General features: G+C 34.3%; 3 protein-coding genes across 6 annotated transcripts; 1 reads left to right on the top strand and 2 right to left on the bottom strand.

Annotated features, from left to right (window-relative positions):
- Positions 1-3,473: 3,473 nt before the first annotated feature.
- Positions 3,474-9,648, top strand: LOC18055796 (bifunctional purple acid phosphatase 26). The gene is made up of 9 exons (XM_006453043.2): positions 3,474-3,830; positions 4,065-4,265; positions 4,658-4,769; positions 5,290-5,516; positions 7,331-7,469; positions 7,820-8,040; positions 8,675-8,796; positions 8,919-9,080; positions 9,347-9,648. The coding sequence occupies exons 1-9, from the start codon at positions 3,648-3,650 to the stop codon at positions 9,417-9,419; spliced, it is 1,440 nt and encodes a 479-aa protein (XP_006453106.1). The 5' UTR covers positions 3,474-3,647; the 3' UTR covers positions 9,420-9,648.
- Positions 9,537-14,994, bottom strand: LOC18055836 (synaptotagmin-5). 3 transcript variants are annotated; one of them, XM_006453042.2, is made up of 12 exons: positions 14,756-14,993; positions 14,434-14,589; positions 14,189-14,309; positions 13,818-13,939; positions 13,219-13,320; positions 12,556-12,630; positions 12,260-12,339; positions 11,919-12,069; positions 11,603-11,833; positions 10,865-11,182; positions 10,542-10,655; positions 9,537-10,001 (listed from the first exon to the last, which is right to left on the bottom strand). In XM_006453042.2, the coding sequence occupies exons 1-12, from the start codon at positions 14,858-14,860 to the stop codon at positions 9,855-9,857; spliced, it is 1,722 nt and encodes a 573-aa protein (XP_006453105.1). In that variant the 5' UTR covers positions 14,861-14,993; the 3' UTR covers positions 9,537-9,854. The 3 variants fall into 3 exon arrangements, with proteins under 3 accessions (XP_006453105.1, XP_024033425.1, XP_024033424.1); XM_024177656.1 differs by lacking the exon at positions 9,537-10,001 and adding an exon at positions 10,031-10,279 and having other exon boundaries at positions 14,756-14,994; XM_024177657.1 differs by lacking the exon at positions 11,603-11,833.
- Positions 14,995-17,789: 2,795 nt separating this feature from the next.
- Positions 17,790-21,088, bottom strand: LOC18055835 (F-box/LRR-repeat protein At4g14103). 2 transcript variants are annotated; one of them, XM_024177655.1, is made up of 4 exons: positions 20,785-21,088; positions 19,668-20,615; positions 19,304-19,459; positions 17,790-19,221 (listed from the first exon to the last, which is right to left on the bottom strand). In XM_024177655.1, the coding sequence occupies exons 2-4, from the start codon at positions 20,604-20,606 to the stop codon at positions 18,961-18,963; spliced, it is 1,356 nt and encodes a 451-aa protein (XP_024033423.1). In that variant the 5' UTR covers positions 20,607-20,615; positions 20,785-21,088; the 3' UTR covers positions 17,790-18,960. The 2 variants fall into 2 exon arrangements, with proteins under 2 accessions (XP_024033423.1, XP_024033422.1); XM_024177654.1 differs by having other exon boundaries at positions 20,856-21,088.
- Between the last annotated feature and the right edge of the window lie 664 nt (positions 21,089-21,752).

Here is a 21,752-nt window from a genome sequence, read left to right as displayed (position 1 = left end):
CCTTTCTCTACTCTCTCTTTTGCTCTCAACAACTCCACCAGCACCTACCCCTCTGTCATTCTTTTCTTTCTCTTCAAATCTCTCCATTTCAATCAAATCCCCACCAAGTTCTGATCTTTGCAACTCCACTAATTTTTTCACCAGCCCTTGTTCTAACATTGCATCAATGGCTTCTTTCCGCCCGAAATAGCCAATTTCAAGTATGCAGTCCATTGCAAGCAATTTCATTTGCAAATCTTTCATATCTACCAAGCTAATAATCTTTGGTATTTCACCATTTGACTCAATTTCATCGACAAGTGGTGACTTAATTGACTTGATCAACTCACAAAGAACTTTGATCGAATGCGTCGAGCTCATTGTTAACAAAGCTTGAACGGTTGGACCCATTAACACTTGACCCACAAAGACATCTTTGTTGAATCTAATTAAAGAAGCTATTGAGTAAGCAGATTGTTCTCTTAAACTCTTGGAACAACTGGGGTTACAGAGAATCGTTTCAAGTAATGAAAAAACCTTTGATTTGAGCACCAAATCTTGCAACTCGCGACTGAACCCTTGGGAGACTCGGCCCTCGAACCGAGTCAGCAGCTTCACCAACTCGTCCTCGTTGCCACCACCTCCATCCAGATCTTTCAGAGCCTTCGTGAGTCTCTCGATATGCTCTCTGTCAATCCAGGCTTGAATTTCGGTCTCGATGGAGCCGGCGACTCGGGAAATGGAGTGAGTCGAGACCCGGCGAGCCAAGAAGCTTCTGAGGCTATTACGGCCGCGGGATTTATGGAGGGTTTGGACGAGGGTTTTGAGGTCGGCGAGGTGTTGAGAGAGGGTGGAGAGATGAGGGTCCTCGGAGAGGAGAGCATCGGATTCGGTCTCGAGCTCGAGCAGAGCTTTAATGGCGGATGAGTTGAACTCGGCCGAGTTGGAACTGGGGTGCGCTTGGAGGTCCACTGAGGCTTGCTTAAGAGCTTCAAGAACGTTGAGCACTCGCGGTGCTTGTACCTGCACCGATGGGTCTTCCATCCACGCAACTCCTTTCCTTTTGATTGTCCACGGCGTTATGCGAAATGAACGCAACGACCAACCAGTTTGTGCTACGAAAGAGAGCAGTTTTTGTTTGAATTGTCAAACGCGCGTGTAAGTACGGTACTGTGTTATAAATAGAGACAGAGAGAGAGCGACACATATACGTATGATGTCGTGTAGAATCAGAGTATGAATTAATAATATTCTGATCTCCTTGTTTTCTAAAAATTGTAAATAGATATTTATTTTTTTATTTGTTACGTATAGGCCCCCCCAATAACAATTAGCTTAGAGAAATGAATAAAATTCCTAAAGTTCCCCGTTCAAGAATAATTTGAGTCTTTCAAAAATTGAACCATTACTGGAAACGTAAAAAAAATTAAAAAAATTAATTAGACTTAATCAATTACATTCAATGTACTAAGGTGATTCGACTAAGAGTTGGTTTAAGAAGAATTTTTATAAACCAACATTCCCTAGTCATTATTGATTTCGTTGATAATCGGTTAATAAAATCAATTACTTATGTATTTGATTATTTAGTCCAAAGTGTCAAATTGTGTTATTATAGAGTTCAATTGATGTAAAATGAATTTAAAATTTAAAAAAATTAGCCTGATTTATATTTTTTCTTATTTCCACCATACTATATTTTTGAATGCTTAGAAACATAAATTTTTTTGGATAAACTAATTTTTATTATGGATCTATGTGTGGAAAGTATTATAATTTTGATTAAGTATTTGTAAATAATAAAACCTTAAAGATTAAAATGAAAGAAACCAAGTGAATATCAAGCGGAGATAAGCATTTCATTCATTCAAATTGTGTATCATTTACAAAGCAATCAAGCCTATTAAAAATCTACTGCCCATTTGAAATGATTTCACAGCCATGAGTCGATTTCCAAGTGGTGCGGTGCCGAAGAAAATAGCAGAACAGATGCACTGAAAGTGATGTACCAATGATGCTGAAGATTATGAAGTGTGGAGAGCCGAGTGTTTCATAACAATTTTAAGGGTATTAACAGGTACCTTATTGATCTTATTCTTTTATTATTTATTTAGCGGGGACTTGCGTGGAAAAAACTACAAAATATACTCTTACTTGCGATAAATAAAAATATAGTTGCAAGTATCCTTAATGTAGAAGAAAATGACTAGTTTAATTGGTACATGTAATTCGTTAAAAATAAATAAAGAATTAAGAGGGTAGTTGTGTGCAAAAGATGAATTAATAAAGTTGTTTACGTATATTCAAAGTATAACAATAAACGTGAGAAGTGATGCATGATTCACAGACGGACGTTTGCCACGTGGTCAATTTTGGATCTGATCCGTTTGATGGACGGTCAATGATGAGCCGATTGAAAACTCTGGCTATTGGATGCCCAACCAGGAACAGGATTTTTCTTTTGTATTTAATTTTAAATTTAAAAAACATGAGAAATTTTGTCGTCGGAAGATTCCAGCTTATTGCTGGGGACTTGACCACTTTAAACACGATTTAAACGAATTAAAATTTCGTAATGTATCCAACTACTAATCAATGAATAATCAATCGTCCGCCTCCAGAGCCAAAACGTGCAACATATAAACTGACTAGTGATCGCGGATAACTTATAATATATTTTAACCATAAAATAACACTTGACGTCTAAGCAATAAAAAAAAAAAGGATGTAAATTAATTAAAAATAGAAAGTCGATTTGTGGTGGTGATTGGGTGAAAGTGCGTTGCAAATTAATTAATAATTACTCGTCTCTGGTTGGACTTGGCAAATGCGCGTGATGGCTACTTTCTGTTTTTGTGTTGCAACATGCAAGATCGATTTTTTTTTTTTTTTTATTGTAACTTGAAAAATAAAGCTAAATATTTAAATCCTGATTTTTTTTTTAATTGAACATGAACACGCAGTCTTCTTAAAGGTATATTAAGTTGGTAATGAAGGTTTCATTACCTTCCGATAGAAATTATCATACTCTCCCATTTGGTTAATTTAATACATTTTGTATAGTAATTGGTGTTAATAACTTCTGAAATTTACTTAATTAACTATCATATCATTTACTTTTAAAAAATAAAATTAAGTATAATATCTCAAATAATTACTTAGAAAAATATGATTTTTTTTAAAAAAATATTATTTTGTAAAATCATCGAATTATTGATTTAACACATACACTCTAACTCGGAACGGATAAAAAATATCATCTAATTTAAGTTATTAATTTATTACAGTTTTATGGTTTGAACCTTACTCGAAGAAACTGAATTGTCGTTAAACTAAATAAACTAAAATAATAACGGGAGCTGTTGTGTGAAAATGTAATAAAACAGTTAGCAGTCACATGTGACACGCACATGGTCCAAGTGGGACTGTCCTCCGTTTATCGGATCAGTTAAATATTCTGCTAGTCACCAAACAACCAACGACAACACGACAAGCTAATAGGAGTACTATCACCATCCCTTCTAACCTACGCCACGACCACCTCATCGCTGCTAACGTACGCATCTCACGGTCCAGCGATTGGACTTGTCGACAAAACAAACACGAAAGCTAAGGCAAGCATTTGCCTCCTCGTTCCTCAATCTCCATTTCTCTCTCTTGCTGTTGTAATGGAGAAGATGTGGTTGCTGCTTCATCTGGCCTTGACGACGGCAATCGTGTTGCTGAGCGATGTGAATGGCGGGAGCGCGGGGATCACGAGTAAATTCATCCGCACAGAGTGGCCATCCATCGACATTCCTCTCGATAACGAAGCATTCGCTGTTCCTAAAGGTCACAATTCCCCTCAACAAGTATGTAAGAAGAAGAATTCAAATTTAACATTAAAAATTAAATCAAAATGTTACGGATGATTCTCTTTTTAAATATCCATTTATGACCTTAGGCTTTGAGACTCACTCACTCACTCACTCCCCAACTGTCCGTATATCAATTGGAAAATTACACTTATGACCTTACGCCTTTGAAACCCACTCACTCTTTAACCGTCTGTAATTGGTAATCTGCAATCTGCAATTGCGGCGTAGGTGCATATTACGCAAGGCGACTACGACGGGAAGGCCGTGATTATCTCATGGGTGACGCCTCATGAACCGGGCCCGAGTACGGTGTCGTATGGCACGTCGGAGGACAAGTTTGATTTTACTGCTGAGGGGACGGTGAATAACTATACCTTTTACAAATACAAGTCCGGTTACATCCATCAATGTCTCGTTGATGGCCTTGAGGTAATTATTATTATTTCTTGATTATGAATTAATGAGTTTGTGGCTTTAACATTACCGTGAATTATATATTATATAATAGCTTAATTTTTCTCTAGTATGAATTGTTTGTATTAATGAGAATTTTTGTTTTTTATTGATAAAATTAAGTCATGCACGTACATTAATACATACAAATGGTAGGATTTACTTAGTAGTTTCTTTGGAAAGGAGTAAAGATTTGTCTACTTCCAAACTTTTATATATGAAAATGAATGCCAGGTCAACAGTTTGAACTTGATCTTTCAACTCATGTTTTGCATAGAATTCACACCAATATGAATTGTTTGACTTTACCAGGGGCTTTCTTTGGTGAATTTTAGCTCCTTACTCTTTAAGTGTTTTCCTGTTTTTAGTATGATACCAAGTACTATTACAAGATTGGGAGTGGCGATTCTTCTAGAGAATTTTGGTTTCAAACGCCTCCAAAGATTGATCCTGATGCTTCTTACAAGTTTGGAATCATTGGTGAGTTGTATATTCTCCGTACCTCTTCTAATAATATCTGAATGACTCACACATTCGTGTATAAAAGCAAATTGCTTATATGTTGATGTATATCTCGGACCTCTCTTCTTTGTTCTTGTATTGATTTAAGCCTTATTTAAATTATGTATCAATTCACGTGCGTATCTTGGTCTTGATTTTACTTGACCAGTCCATCCTAGGCGTGACTTACTTCTAGAAATGCATTTCATCTCTAATTTCATTTTGATTTATACAAATACTTTTGAAGACTCTTTTTTGGAATGTCTCCTTTGCTGCAACTGGATCATGATTTTGATAAGTCCCTCAAACTCATGCATGGATTAGTCTATGTGGTGCTATTATGACTTTTCTCATCTGTGTTTGGAGTAAGCACCAACTGTGGCATCTAGAAGTGCATTTGTCCTAATTTATTCCTATATTGCAGGACTCTTATCAGTGTGTTTCTTGTGTATTGCTCTCTTACTAATTCTGGTTGCAATATATTACATGTATGTTGCAGGTGACTTGGGGCAGACATATAATTCTCTGTCCACTCTTGAGCATTATATGGAGAGTGGAGCACAAACTGTTTTGTTCCTTGGAGATCTTTCTTATGCTGATAGATATCAGTTTATTGATGTTGGTGTACGTTGGGATTCATGGGGTCGGTTTGTTGAGCGAAGTGCAGCATATCAGCCTTGGATTTGGTCTGCTGGAAATCATGAAATAGAGTACATGACTTACATGGTAAAGTGTTAGACATATATCATTGAAACTTATCATTTAATTTGATATTTTAAATTGTTAAAATATTCTTGCCTTGAGCATATCCTTGTGATGAATGTTGCTTCCTGTTCTTGCTGAAATGGGTTATAAAGAAACAGTGAATGCCCCGTGGATCATTGAGAGACAACTGTTTCCCAATATTGTTGTAGTGCCCACTCTCTTCGAACAATAGAATAGGATATTTTCATTTTTCCTTAATTGTCATTTCTATTGTTCTCTTTTCGGCCTGTTTACGTTGTGGTTTTATTGATCTCTTAACTTCTGTGGTTCATTTTCTATTTTCTATTTCCTCTTTTGGGGATATGCATGAATCAACCAACAGAATACCCTTATGTTGTGTTTACTCGCTGGAGTGAGAGTGAGGAGTGTGGATTCCTCCCACTCCAGCGTTTACTTACTTAAAATGGGGAGGGATTGGGAGTCCCATTCTGTGGGCCCCACTCATTTTTGGAGTGGGGAGTGGGAGTGGGACTCCCATTGGGTCCACTCCCACCTCTCCCATTTCTACCCTTTTTTATTTTATTTTATGTTTTATAATTAATAAAATAAAATAAATAATATTATATTTATTTGAAAAATAATATTATATTTATTTAAATAATAATATTATATTTATTTGAATAATAATATTATATTTATTTAAATAATAATATTATATTTAACTAAATAATAATTTACATTGATTCTAAGTTAAAATTATTTTAAAATAATATTATTATATTAATAGAGAATTAATAAATATAATATTATTATATTTATTTTAAAAATAATAGTACTATATTTATTTAATATTAATAATAATAAATACTTTATTCTAAGAAAATATTAATTTTGTACTAAATAATATTATATTATTATTTTATATAATAATAAATTTAATATAATTATATTAAATAAAATAAAATAACATTTCATTTTATATTAAAATTACAATTAATAATTTATTGTTCATAATTAAGAATATTAATAATTATAATAAATTTACAAATATAATAAAATAAATATTATTCATTAAATATATTTTTTATTAGTTTTGTAATTAAAAACTATAATTCTTTAAATAAGGATAAAATTGTAATTTGAAACTATTTACTCCCAATCCGAGACAAAGTAAACACATAAATTGGATTCTGATCTCTATTCCATGCTTCCATTCCAGTGTAAGTGAACAACCTACTCCCACTCCCACTCCACACTCCCAATCCTAGGATTCCCACTCCCCAGGATTCCCAATCCAATCTAAAAAGTAAACGCTACCTTATTGGATTACAAAGCAAACTGGTGTCATCCATGCCTTAGGTTATTTGGCACAGTAACATTCAGCAAATTGTTTATTCTGTTATGCATATCTCGGGTTCCATCTATTTCACAATCTGTAGAAGTTTAGAATCAATAACGACCCTTTGCTAGAATGTAATAAATAATGGGCCGCTGTTTGATTTAGTTTCCAGTAGCACTATTGGATGATTGGTCTCAGCTTCTTCTATGTGGATATTGTGTGAATGGGCTTCTAGTATCATTACTTGTTGTTTTACTAAACCAGTTAGAATTCCAAGAACATGACGAGCCATGTAGTTATTTTCATTCTATGTTATAAAGTTTAGATCACATATAGGGTTATGATTCTGCTCTGATATTATTTTTAATCCATTGCCAGTTTTATAGGCAAGGCCACTGTGTATTAATTAGCTTGCGAATAGTTATTTTTGGCAGTATAAAATAATCTACAAAATAATTCTCGTTGGGCTATCAACATTTGAAATATTTGTGTGTAGGGGGAAGTTGTTCCTTTCAAATCCTATCTCCACCGCTACCCTACACCTCATTTGGCATCCAAAAGCAGCAGTCCTCTTTGGTATGCTATCAGACGCGCATCTGCCCATATCATTGTGCTATCCAGCTATTCTCCATTTGGTAATGTCCTTTTTCTTCTTAACTGTTCATTTGTTGGTAAATTGAAATTGAAAAAAATTTTACTGGTGAAAACTGAGATAGATTCAAGAAATGTAAAATTAACTGCAACATGTGAGGTTTTCAGCTTTTTATGTGCACAAACGTGAGACTGAAACCCTATTATTATAAAATAAACTGGGCGTTAGTGATCGTTTTGACCTTTCCTGTATTTTTCCTTAAAATTGATCATCAAGGCTTTCTGTTATTTTATAGTGAATATTGAATAACATGCTTTCTTTATGAATGGAGCTAGTTAATTTTTAATCCCTAAATTTTCACATCTAGTTTGATTCAATTATTAAAATCTACAGTAAAATACACACCTCAATGGGAGTGGCTCAGAGAAGAATTGAAGAAGGTTGACAGGGAGAAAACGCCTTGGCTAATTGTTCTCATGCATGTTCCAATCTACAACAGTAATGAAGCACACTTCATGGAGGGTGAAAGTATGCGAGCAGCCTTTGAGAGTTGGTTTGTCCGATATAAAGTTGATGTTGTCTTTGCTGGCCATGTCCATGCTTATGAAAGATCGGTATGTTTTTTAACTTCAATGATGTCTTGCATTTAGTATCCAAAAATAAAACTCATGAGTCAATGTTGCAAGACGGGAGCATTCTGTGTTCCACCATTTTTTCACATTTACATACTTTCATTTTAAGTTTGATTTCAATTATCAGAAGCCACTGATTTGAAGTTTAGTGAAATAAAGATGAGCAACAAAAATAGAACCAAACTAGGTTGACAGATAATAGCCAGTGCGTAGCTGAAAATGAGTAAAAGCTCCTTGTCTAATTGTAGTTAACAGCCACAAAAGTAACGTGTTGATTCAAATTTAGACAGACTGTACAGTTGGACCATCTTGAATTGCGAAGTAGCTATTATCTTACTCAAAATTGATAGGTGAAAGGTGCATACTTCTTTTGACAGCAACTGCTTGGATAAATTTTAAGTGTTTCACTTAGTATTGAAGTTAAATATCCACAAATTGAGGTTGTCTCAGCTAAATGAATGGTATACTCATACCATGCCCCTCATGACTACATAGTTAAGTTTACATTATTTTGATGTAGTTAGATGTCTACATATTAGATCAAAATATTATATTGGTCCTCTTTGATAGTACTATATGCTTTTTCCTTGATTCTAAAGAAAGTTTTTGCTTTCAGTATCGAATCTCGAATCTACACTACAACATATCAAGTGGTGACTGTTTCCCTGTGCCAGACAAATCTGCTCCTGTTTACATCACTGTTGGGGATGGTGGAAATCAAGAAGGTTTAGCTGGAAAGTGAGTCAAGTTGAATTGCATGATTGTTATAATCTTCCTGCCCCGTACATCAAATTTATTGTTTATTTATCTAACAGAAAACTCAAATCTTGGTCACTTAAAACATTCTGCCGGGTGTGCAGGTTCAGATATCCACAGCCAGATTATTCTGCCTTTCGAGAAGCCAGTTATGGGCACTCTACACTAGAGATTAAAAACAGGACACATGCATTCTACCACTGGAACCGCAATGATGATGGGAAAAAAGTGGCAACGGACTCATTCATATTGCACAATCAGTACTGGTGAGTACAATTAACCATTTTTTCACTTTTGCTTAAGGCCAAAGTAGTGCTTGCATTTCAAACTGAAGACTCATAGTATCAAGGTGTTAATTATGGCTTCTTTAAGATGAAATAAGTTCAATCTCTATTATTTAGAAAACCAATATTGTATCCAACTAGTAAATGCTTAATAATGTGGAAAAGCAACACCATGTTGTCATGTGAATATTACTGGTTTTTTCATGACAAAACCATCTTTACGCCGTGTTTGAATTTTGGACATCCAGGGCAAGCAACCGTAGGAGGAGAAAACTGAACAAGCACTATTTAAGAAGCGTTGTTGGCGAGCTTTTTGCTTAACTAGGAGGTATCTAGAGAGTCTCCGATATATATATGGTCGATTGGATACAAACTCACGGGGGATTTCAGTCAAATTCTTCAACTTGTATGATTACGCCGCATACAATTCATCCCTTATTTGTCATGTTGTAGACCTGTAGTATATTTCAATAAGAATCAATATGTTGTAACAATATTTGCAAGCTACATTGACATATATGGAGAAATGCCACGTTACATATTACAACCACCTTTGAAAATGATTTGCATCTGCTTCACAGATTTTATTCTATAAACCGTACATCAGACGCAGAGCATCAGATAAAAACCTCACAAATATCTGTTCCTCTCTTTTCCCTAAAGAATTATCTATATGCTTGAACAACCGTGTGATAGCTTGGGAATCTTCTGTTGGCTACAAAATCATGTAGTATTTCAGATTGCGTTGGTTTTCACTCAGGTATCGCGATAAATAGGCTGCGGCATCCACTTGAGGTGCAACTTTAATTTTCCTGATTTAGTTCCATCAAGCTCAAAGCAGTCTGTGTATTCTCCTTCCAATATAACCCTTGTCAATGTCAAGATGCATCGTCCCATGTAGTCCTGCATGATTTTGATTACATGTGTTAGACTGTTAGCAGTCATAACATTTTTACAATCAATGTTACTGACCGGACAAATTGGCTTTTTAAATTTTAGGTTCTTAGAAAGAAACAGGAAGCTGAACTTAGAAAGTTTCAGTAGATCATCAAAAGATTGCTTATTTCCCTCAAAAGATTGCTTATTTCCCTTTCTCAGCTATTTCATCAAAATAATCGAAGAGCTTCTGATCCATCATGCAACCATGTTTTCCGATTCTGAAAATAGCGGCTTAAATATCTCTATAAAGATAAAAAGGAAAAAGTTTTCAACCAGAGGATACTACAAATTATAAAAGTTCAAATATTCTGTATCAGCAAGTCAAATCTCTTAATCTAAAAGCAACCAGCAAAATTAATAGGATTTTGGAATCTATCAAAATCATAAAAGCTGTCTTATTCAGGCCTGGAAAAAGATAATACTGAACAAGTAATTAACTACATAAAAGCTGTCTTTTCAAAAAAAAAAAAATTAAGTACTTGAAAAAGCTGCAAATTGACTTACCTTCCCAAATGTGTCATGATCCCATACTTCAGCAATTAGCATGTCATGCAATCCATCCTCAACAACAAAGTCAAAAGTTTGATTCCAAATTGGATTCAGGCAGTCATTCACAACCTAAAAACAGAACAGAAATAAGGATCAAGGAAACAGAGAATCTAGAAGAGAGCTAAAATCTGCAAAAAAATCTTGGAAAACAAGGAAAACAAGTAAGAAAAAGTGAAACCTTCTTATTTACGAGTTCTATTAATGGTATTCTGCAGACGCAAGGGAGGAAAAGACCAGAAAAGAAAAGGGAAAACATATTAAAGATATCAAAATATTACTCTAGTTTTGTTTCTTGTCTCTGATTTCTTCATAGTGAGCACCACATAGGGATCAGCCTTCCCCATCAAATCTGATGCAGGCAAGTTTTCAGCTAATATTACTGTAACAGAAAGTACTCCTCTAATAATAACCTCTCTTCTCTTCTGAGAAGCATCTTTTTCAAGTTCAATAGCTTCTGTTCCATTTGCCCCACTTTTAAGAGCCTTCTCCCCATTTGTAAGAACCTTCTCCAAGGAGGTCATTGAAAAATTGGGAGCAAAAGGGTTTGTAAACACATTCTCCATTCCAAATGGACAGTACAAGAGTTCCAAGTGCACCTAAAACCAAAATTAAAAAATAAAATGAACTAATAATAGCAGTAACTGCCAAAAAAAAAAAAATTACATATATATATATATATATAACATGGAAAATCACCTAAACCCAAGTGTCAAATTATGTAAAATATATATATATAGTTGGAAATTCTGAAATTAGATCAAACTTCATAATAAGTTCCTTATTGTTTTTCCAATAATAATCCACCGGCATGCTGGTTTTTTGCCATTTCAATTCAAAGAATAAAAAGGCTGGTTCACCAGATCATTTCCCTTCATCACATTCAACTTGATTTAGCTAGTCCATTCTCTAAACTGTTATTGGTATTAAATTAAAGTTTTATAACGATTCTCATAGTTAGTCTAAATCACATAACTTTTAGAGGAATACTATTTGTAAGGAGGGTACTTGATACTTACCTGTCCCCTATATTTGGTATCTCTTTGAACATCCAAATCTTTAACCAGCTTCAACCATACATCCTTAACTTTGCCAGGCTCAAGTTCACATAGGCGTACTTGAGCGCATCCAATTAATTCAGATGACTGAATCCCTTCATCATCATAAATTCTTACAACCAAGTGCTGAGTGGATTCGTCTTCAACAATAAATTCAAAGTGTTCATTCCAGATTGGATTTAAATCATTGTTCTGAAGAAGAAGCAACAAAATTCCTTCAAAACCTATTAAATTGAAAATTTTATGAGAGAAAAAAATAAAAGATTAGACAACTTACAATTGTTTTACTTTTCTTCGTTTTTTCAGGTAGAGGTCGTACAAATAATACTGCATAGGGATCTGATTTCCCAATCAGGTCTTTATTGGTTAAACCCTTTGCTTGCACAAGCTTCACCTCTAATGTCCCCACGGGCTTCAACTCAAGTTCACTAAAAGAGAAAAATATCAGCTTCTTCAATAGATTGTTACAAATAAAATCATAGTATAAATCACTCAGCTAGTCTAAATGCAGTTGTTCATCATGAGACATATGCTTTCCTATCTGGGTTCAAACTGCTTACTGAAAACGGTTGCTTAAATCAAAAGTCTGCTCATATATCCTCCTTTATGCTAACATACCTGTAATCCCCAGGCAAAATAGGAACAATTTTCCTAACTGGCCAAGTGATTGAGTCTTCAATTGCATCATGTATGGTTGCCTGTAGAGGTGAAACATGCCACTAGTAAATTCAACAAATTATTGAAATTTTGTGATCCACTATTTTCAGAGGACGACATCAAATCGGGAGACTTTTCAACAAAAATTAAAATTCTTAGCACATGCAAAAATATCCATTAAACTTTATAATCATCTGTTATTAATGCACTAAAAATCATACTTAATTTCTAAGAGCAAAGAGGGAAGTTGCACAAACCTCAATAGAATCAGAAAGTCCAGGAATAGTTGATATGTCACCACCAACAACTTTAAGTGTAAAATCCAACTTTTTCTGCAAGCCAAAAACTGAATCTTTCGTAAGTATTTAGAGTGCATTAGATCATGCAAATGGATGCATCTCTGTACAAAGTCAAGTTTGTGTGAATGCGTCAGAAAGAGGTATTGACCTGCTGCTGGCCTTTTAATAGATCATATTACGACAATGCTTTTATTTTCAGATTCAGAGAGATTGAATCAGACCTTTGTTGGAGGGAGGGGGTGGATGGGGAATGAAATATAGAAAATATATCTTTTAATAATACTATTGATAAAATGATAGGCAAATATTAAGTCTCTGAATCTGAGTGAATTGCATTTTGCAATATCCAAATTCAATCCATCAGCAGTTACCGGCTTTTATGTTCTGTTACATATAAAATAGAAATTCTAAAATCTGACTTCATTCATGTAAATATTAAACTTGTAGGCAAGATGCGTACTAGCTTGCATCACAGCATATAAAAATATCTGCAAGCATTTATATGCTCATTATTGTGAACATATGCATCTCAATCAAATTCCTCTTTCAGTGTGTGTGTGGGTGTTTGGATTACTTCTGATTTCAACCAAACCTTTAGGAATTCAGAAAGAGATACTGTACCTTCTCTCTTAGAGAATAACTAACAGCTGCAAAGCCAGGAAATTCGTCCACTAGCGGCCTAAAGATCAATCTGAAAACTCCAGTGAATCCAATGTTTTTCACCTAAGGAGATTTATATGCCCCAAAAAAAAAAAAAAAATCAATTGATATCATTGTAGAACGCAATTGCAATGAGTTTTAAGCAGCACGCCTTAAAACCAATCGAAACGTCTGAACCCCGGCACACGGAACTTCCAATAATATTACTACACAAGAATTGAGTACATTTCTTTTCTTTTTTGGAAAAAGACTGGTGACATATAAACTTTTAGGCTTTCATTTTATAAATGCTACTATCATAGAGTAGAGTTTCCACCGAATCCTTTTTAACAGTCCATATGAAAAAAAGAGCCACTGTCTTGTACTTATACAGGACTCAATCCACTTAAACACGTCGAATCACTGACAGGCAAACAATTCATATTGCAAAACTTTAATGCTTTATAAGGCCACTATTCAATTGAATTGAGGCTTGTACTGGCTTTAATATAATATACAGAAAAAAACTCTTGAGAAAGGAGATAATAGTAAACAGAAGCAAAAACACAAGTGTGGATTACCTGCACAGGTAGCGCCACCCCAAGTCTGGTCTTGATTGCAAGTATTATACTTGAATTAGCATCCCACTGCATTTCCAACTCCATGGTAACGCCACTGCCTCCGTCTTCAATAATTGAAACTCCTAAAGATTGACGATTCGTACAATTAAAAGATATTAAAACAAAGAGCCAAGTTACTGCAACCTTCTTTCAGAAAAAGAATATTCTTAAAGGACAATATATACAAAAAGGACAACAATAGCAGTATTGGATTGCAAAATTGACATATGTTCGAATTCAATTGCTATTTTGCACACTATTATGTAACATAAGTGCAACAACTAGCCATTAATGATAGCAAGAACAAAGCAAAATTAACAAATGAAACCAACCTGTAAATTGGGGCGCAACGGTACCAAGAGTGAATTTGGAAAACTTGAGAGAAGACAATATAAACGGCCTATATTGTTCTAGCACTGGCTCTACCGATGACTTTATCAGCTCAGAAGCTGCCTACAATACCGAATTTATTAAAAGATTAATTAATAATAATAAAATAAAATAAAAATAAATTAGAATCCTATTAATTTCATTAAAAAGAAAGAGTAATAATAAAAGAAATGATAGTGTTATTTACCTCATTGACATAGGGCCAGAGCTTCTCAAGATGATGATTAAGCCAAGTCAACTTCTGGCGATGCGAGAAGACCACCCAAGATGGATAGAACTCGGCCGGCAAGATCTTTTTAGAATCTTCCACTGTCATCCGTGCAAACGCCGCTATTGTTGTTGCCTTCATACAGTAATAATAATAATAATAATAATAATAATAATAATACAACCACAACAACAACAACAAAATTAAAAAATACAAAATAAAAACACAACATCATTAACGACATATACTTTAATTAAACAGTAATTAATAATCAATAATACGAGTAGTAAATAGTGCTAACAAGTTCAGAGCGGAGCTTGGATCGCGCATTCTCCGATCGCACGAATCCGACGATAATTCCAAGCCCGACCACTAGCCCGACAACTAGCCCGAAAACAAATCCCATTTTGCTCGCGAGAAATTCAGTAACTATCTATCTGTGAGTCCCTGCGGTTGGTTTCGGGAGTTGGAAGAAGTTAGAAGAAGAGCTGTTCTTCTCTTTCTTCTGTTTTTTTCTTTTTTTTTGAAAAGATAATTTTTGAATAATTAAAACGTTGAAATCGAGGGATTGAGCGGACAGATGTCAGCAAATTGGGGGGTTAGTGGCAAAGCCGTATTTTGAGGGCAATAATTCTTATTTTTTTTACTGTTGGATAAAAGTAAAAGAGAAAGGCCATTTTGCCGACACGACACGAGGCCAATGCTTTTGGTTTTGGACGGTACAACCGCAGGGAAGAGCCAACTGGAAATGGTGGACCAGTACAACCGTGCCACGTCACCATCTCAAATAAACTGCGCGAAAGGGTACGAATTCCCCGGAGAATTTGTTCGTCAACTTTTCAAACAAACAGAATAAAGCACAGCACGGGAAACTAGTCAACCTCTTTCTTTTTTAATTCTTCTTGTTGAAATATTTTTATCCTTGAGATTTAGATTAAATCATTGTCATTTCCAAGTTGAAATCTCCCAAGTTAAAATGGTATCTCCTAAATCCCGGCAGAGGTGGCACTTTATCCTGAAAATATTCAAGTCCAAAATTCTTTTTTATCGATCGCTATAAATAACCGGAGCAAAAATGTCAAGCATGATAACTAGAACAAGAAGCTAGCAGCATCTGAAACAATTCCTCAACAGCTAAAACTTGCTGTTTTATTAAATTCTCTTTTTATTTTCTTATTAGATTATTTGTCTTTGTGTGGTTAAGAATTTAGACAAATATTTTTTTAAGGATTTAAAAATCCAAAACTAAATTCTAAAGACAAGTTATCGATTTTTTTTTTGTTGAGTAATATTATCCTTATCATCCCAACTGATGTGTCACCAATAAAATTTAGTTATTTAGATATGTTATATTTATCTCGAGGAGAATAACTGCTTGGCCTTGGCAGCTACAATTTGCACTTGTCCTTGCCGAACAAGTAATTGGTTACTTTAGTTTATTAGTTTACAATCATATACACAAATATAGAATAACATACACAGTCTTTAAGTTTTCTTTATTTTGAGTTATTTATTTTTGTTTTACTACAATTTGAACTTTTTTACTTATATCTGTATCCAAATAGGACTATTGTCCCAAAGAGATTTTGATATTTTCAATACAATTCCTTTTTTTAATTTTATTTCTCTACAAGAATACAAACAATCAAGTCATGCTCTTAATTAAGTGATTGATTTATCCAACGGGACAAATTACATGATCAAATTTTATTGTCATAATCCAATACCAGAACTCCTTACTACATACGATGTGCTTTTTAAAAAAGCTAGTGCATCAAAACAAAGAGATCATAGCTTGCCCTTTCATAGAGCCCAAAATTACATGAAAAACTAGGACTAATTGAAAGTCGATGTAGCAGAGTAAAAAGTAGTATAGCCTTCTAATGATGAATTCACGAGTGTTCATCACTTAAGGAATAATAAGTTCATGAAATTTTTATACTTTATTCGTGTAGAGACATAACGTTTACCTATTTATTATTTTGAGTTTAAATCTTAATTAACATACGTTTTCATGAAAATTTTAAGCCATTTTGCATACAACCATGTTAATGTTCATTTGTTCTTTGAAGGTTGTTCGAATATTTTTCATAGGATGATTCTGAAATTTGTTCAAGACTTTAAACTTCTACCGAACCTATTTTCCTTTTTAGTTTCAATCAAACAATTGACTGATTTTATTAAGTTGTCAATGTTGAATTTGGAATAATTATAAGAAATTTCAAGTAATTGACGAAATCAATGCATCCTTATGAAATTAAATGATGAAATCTGAGAACAAGTACAATTTTTAGGCACCTAAGGATCGGTCTTCTTGTAGAAAGGTCCTTTTTATAGTAGATATAAAGAAAATATATAAATAATTTGAATTGTACCTTCATTAATAGATTCTTATATTCTATTCAAGATACTTGATTAAAGGTGTGGTCTATCCACAATGAATTGATTTTTACTTTTCAATCCTTGTTCTCTTTGTTCTCTTTTGTGTTTGTAATGTAACTTAAACATTAGAGTCTCAAAAAAGTTGTAGCTTAGAGTTTTCCTTTATCTTATACAATAATATTTAATTCATAAAATTTTAATAAGTTAGGTATTTGAGGGACATGTCTTCCTATTATTTTCTTAGTGTACGACATGACGTACTATCAAAATATAATAAATGACACGTTATACAGACTATGCGCTGATGCACACACTGTAGGACTTCTTGTCTATTGTCGCCCTCAAGATGACATATCGTTTGTAAAGTTTTTACTTACACGTGCCATGTTGTCTCTCTCTTTTTTTTTTTTAAGATAAATGACTAGTCGCTAGCTTCTGCAGTTTACAATTACATATGTACAACAAAAGCGTCTTTATTTATTCCCGTCAAACAAGTAAAACCGATTTGAGTAACATTAATTATTTCAATTTGAAGTTATTTACTTATTTAGGTCCGAATTTGGATTGGAATAAGATTATTAATTTATTATCTTCTTTATATTCTGATATTTGATTTTCAATAAAAATCCTCTTTTTATTTTATTTTCTTACTAGATTATTTTACTTTTTGTGGTCATGAATTTAGAAAAATATCATTTTAAAGATTTAACAACCCAAAACAAAACTCTAAGGGCAAGTTACCGGATTTTGTTATTGAGTAATGCACTAATGCTGTACTAACCATCCCAAGTCCTAACTCATATGTCACCAATAGAATTTCATCATAACAGTAGTGAATTATATATGCGGTCAGAGATGGATTATCGCAATAATTGTTATGTAGCCATGGTAGAGTCTTGCAATAATCTGGATGCATACATCCAACATAGAAGAGTTATTTTGGAGTTGGCTAGGTAGCTATGACTTGAATATTTATTTGTTGTGGATACAATAATACATCTCACAGACAAATTAGAAATACAAGCAATAAGTCATCATCAATCTGGAAATTGAAGTTTAATGAAAAAAATTCAGTAACAAGGATTTAGGAATTTAGGCCATTGAACCAAAAGAAGATCCTAGTTCTTCTAAGTTGTCAGGTGCTTCGGCACCACCTACAACATAAAGGGGTGTTCTAGTTCTAGCAGCCTCTGTCTGCAGGATCTTGGCATCTGTTTCATGCATTAGCACCTGCGTCCCCATTACCGTCCGTAACCTTTTATCTGAAAGTGAGGAACGAACTTCTCTGCTTCTTCTTTGCCCTGCTTTAATCTGTCACTCTTTGCTCAGTAATGGTAACATTGACAATTTGCTGTCATTCTTGCTCTGCAGCTAGCAGGAGTTGAATTTCATTCTGTCCCCTACAGCCTTACATACTTGATATAATTTATGATCATGCTTCTGTAAGCAACCGGTGTTCAAGTCTGCTTGACATTCCATTACCTACTTACCTCACTGTTCTCTAGTCCTGGTAATATTCTTTTAGCCATCAATCATTATATTTGGATGAGTGCTAAAACAGGAGCTCATATACTATTTTTAAAAACTGAACAAAGAATTCAGAACATCCATCCGTTCCAACATGGCTTCTTTTCAGTAAGACAGTTATCTGTTGTGGGATAGTATGTTAATCTTAATAGATTTGAACATCCATTCGAGTACACGTTCCCATTGTGTTGTGCAAAATTATCATCATATGAGCTGTAGAGTGAATTATTTTTAAATCCATGCACGAGTTGTACAAGGACATCGGCTCAATTCCTAAAAAATTCGCATCCACATGCATTACAAGCTAATGACATTCATGAGACATCAGTACTGGCATTTTATACCACTATAAACCTTTAAAAAGCAATCATAGTTTCAAAAAAAGAATCATAAATCTATAGTACCACCATCACCTCAGTGATATATATGATAACAAAATCAAGCCCAACTAACTTTGTATGTAAAGACTAATTTCAGTGTGCAATAATTGAACTATTTGAGTATCTCATTCTTTTACCTGGAGAACCACTTCCTTCTTCACCTTCACCACCTTTTCTGGCCGTATACAAAAAACAGTGGAGATCTAATTGAAAACTATCAGAGGACCCTAACTTGACAAGTCTTGGAGCCTCTTTCAAACAATAATATTTGCTCATAAACCTCTTCCTTCGAACCCCTTCTCTGAAACTGCTCTCCCCCAATTATCATTGCATTCAAAACTTCACCATTCTTTAACAAGTATTTGATCAGTTTCATTTCATTTTCCTCACCTTCAAATTCCCCAATTACGATTATCTTGACATGTGACAACAAACAACCAAGCACCAGTGATGGTTCAGGCCACTCAAAATCAACTCCCTGATTGAAAAAACAAAATAAAATAAACATCAGAGGCAAAAGTTTCCGTAACAGTCCATGCAAAAGTTCATCACATCCTCACCTCCTCAAAGACAATTGATTCCAACCTAGGCATTCTACTGAAGATGTGTGCAACTGATTGCCAACCACAAGCTCCAACTCCTTCCACTTCTAAACGGTTTAGAAAGGGAAATGTAGGAAAGGAGTGGTCATTAGCATAGTCAAGTCTGTCAAGAGCCTTCCATGAAGACAAAGACAATAATTAAAAAGCATTCAGGTGGAAATAGAACTTCCTGTTAATGTTTTTCCTCAAAAAATAGAAATCGCACCATCAGTCAGTTTCAAGAATACTATATTTAATAGAAGACATGCATCAAAGTGAACACTAAATATGTATAGCAGAGGCTCAAAATATAATAGAAAGAGCATATTGGATTAAGACTTACAAACATGGTGCCACTAGACAAGGACAAAGATTTGATATTTTTGATATCTCTGAGCATATCCACCACTGCTTGCGCCACATCTGCTTGCGCCACATCTTCAGGCGAATCATAATCTAGGATGCACTCAATTCCATAATCAACAACTGCTTTGGTTAAGGAATGTAGTTCATGCACCGCATACAATCCTGGGCCGTGATCCCTGATGTAGAGTTGTTCAAGGTTTGGGGCCCTGATGATAACCTTGTACTTTGTGATATAGTCTTCTTCAGGGGCCTCTAATTCTAACCTTAGCCTCTTCAAAGTAAGGGATGGAATATTTAAAGTCACTGAATCAGTACCATAAATATATCCCTTTATTGACAAATCTTCAAGGGCAGGGCATTTGGAAAATAGCCAGTCAGAGAAGTTGTTATCTATAGTATTTAATATAACATGAAGAGTCTTGGCACTTGGGAAAAAAATTGTAGGAGGGGTCTTGATAAAAAAGTTCATATCCAGTTTAAGAACTTCAAGTGTTTTGCAAGTGTAAATGCAATGAGGCAACTCAATACACTCATCATCATTAAGAGAAATTTCAATTTCACAAACATTACGCATAGTTGCAAAAGAAACCCATAATTTCAAACGTGAAGAGTCCACAAGCCCGCAACAACGGAGAGAAAACTTGTTAATGTTTCCCGAGGCAGAAAGAAGCACACGATTTACAAAATTCTCAAACCTGGTCGAAGCAACGGTAGACAAATCTAAATTGCGTTGAAACTCCAAGCATAATCTGTCGTCAAAGCAAAGATTGGGAAGCGAAGTCCAAACAAGCTTCCATGTTGAGGATAAAACGCAAGTTGCCACGGCATACTTTGTGGGAAGAAATGAAAGGATGTGACAAAGGATTGCATTGGGTAAACAGCTGATCCTATCTTCCGTGCTGGGACCATTCATCATGGAACCAACCTGGCCAAATTCAATTTCAAATTCATTCTAAATCAGTAAATCATAATATATACATATATAATTTAGCCAAATAGAAGTCCTAATTCCAAAGTCAATTCTTATACATCACGAATCATGTATTTAAAATTTCAGTACATACTGCCGAGTTTGAAAAAAATTCAATACATACAATAATTTCTTCAGTTCTTGCACAAAATCGTAGTGGCTGGAAGCTTGCACAAATACATACAATAACTGTACCTTGCGCGGCTGACGACGGCGGCGGCTGGACAGTGGCAGAGAAGCTGCTGAAGACGGCAGCAGCCGGTCGGCGTCAGTGCGCCGTTATTGGGTGTGTGGGCCGGTGGGTTTGTTTTGTTGCCTTAGGTAAAGACTGAATCTCAATCCCAGCCTTGTGTTCTTGTTAGGCCTGCTTCCGTTGCGGCTGTCAAAAATCCAATAATGGCCTGATCCGGTTGTTGACTTGAGCCTGCTTTTACTGCAACCTCATTTAGTATAGTAATAACGCTTGGAGGACAGGGAAATGTTTTTTAACCCCCCTGTAGTATCTTAAATTTTAATATATGATATAAATAATATTTTTTTAAAAAAAATCGTAATAATTTTAAGCCAATGAAGGAACGAATTGCTTTTGAAATAATATGTTTATTTTAAAAATTATCATCATTATTAATTTGGAGTCAATGAAGCAATAGATCGATGAGATTAAGCGGCCTATTTAGGGCTTGCTTTTATTACTTGACGGTTGTTTAATGATAATGAAATTAAAATATTTAAGTTTAGAATATGTTTATGTTAGTTGTTTATATTCTTTAAGCACAATGAAAAGAAAAGAAAAAAGAAAAAAAATGTCATTCTTTTAGTTTGGAGGGTAGCTACATGCCAAAAAGTAAAATGGGCAACATGGACAAATGTTAAAACTATCTGAATTTGTTAACAACATGGACATATTTCTCTATTAATGTTTTTATAATTAAAAAATATAAGTGCTCCACTTACTAATGTTTATATATTATTCTTTCTTTACTAATGACAATACACAATTCATTTTTTATTTTAAAGTATTTTATTTTTATTTCTTCAATCTTTATTTTTATGTGATTTAAACATCATTTGTTCATATCATTTTTAAATAAT

The sequence above is a fragment of the Citrus clementina genome, unplaced genomic scaffold (assembly GCF_000493195.1).
Source record: "Citrus clementina cultivar Clemenules unplaced genomic scaffold, Citrus_clementina_v1.0 scaffold_1, whole genome shotgun sequence".
Taxonomy (NCBI): Eukaryota; Viridiplantae; Streptophyta; class Magnoliopsida; order Sapindales; family Rutaceae; genus Citrus; species Citrus x clementina.
Note: the sequence above shows the minus strand (reverse complement) of the source record. Positions and strands in the feature narration are given on the sequence as shown.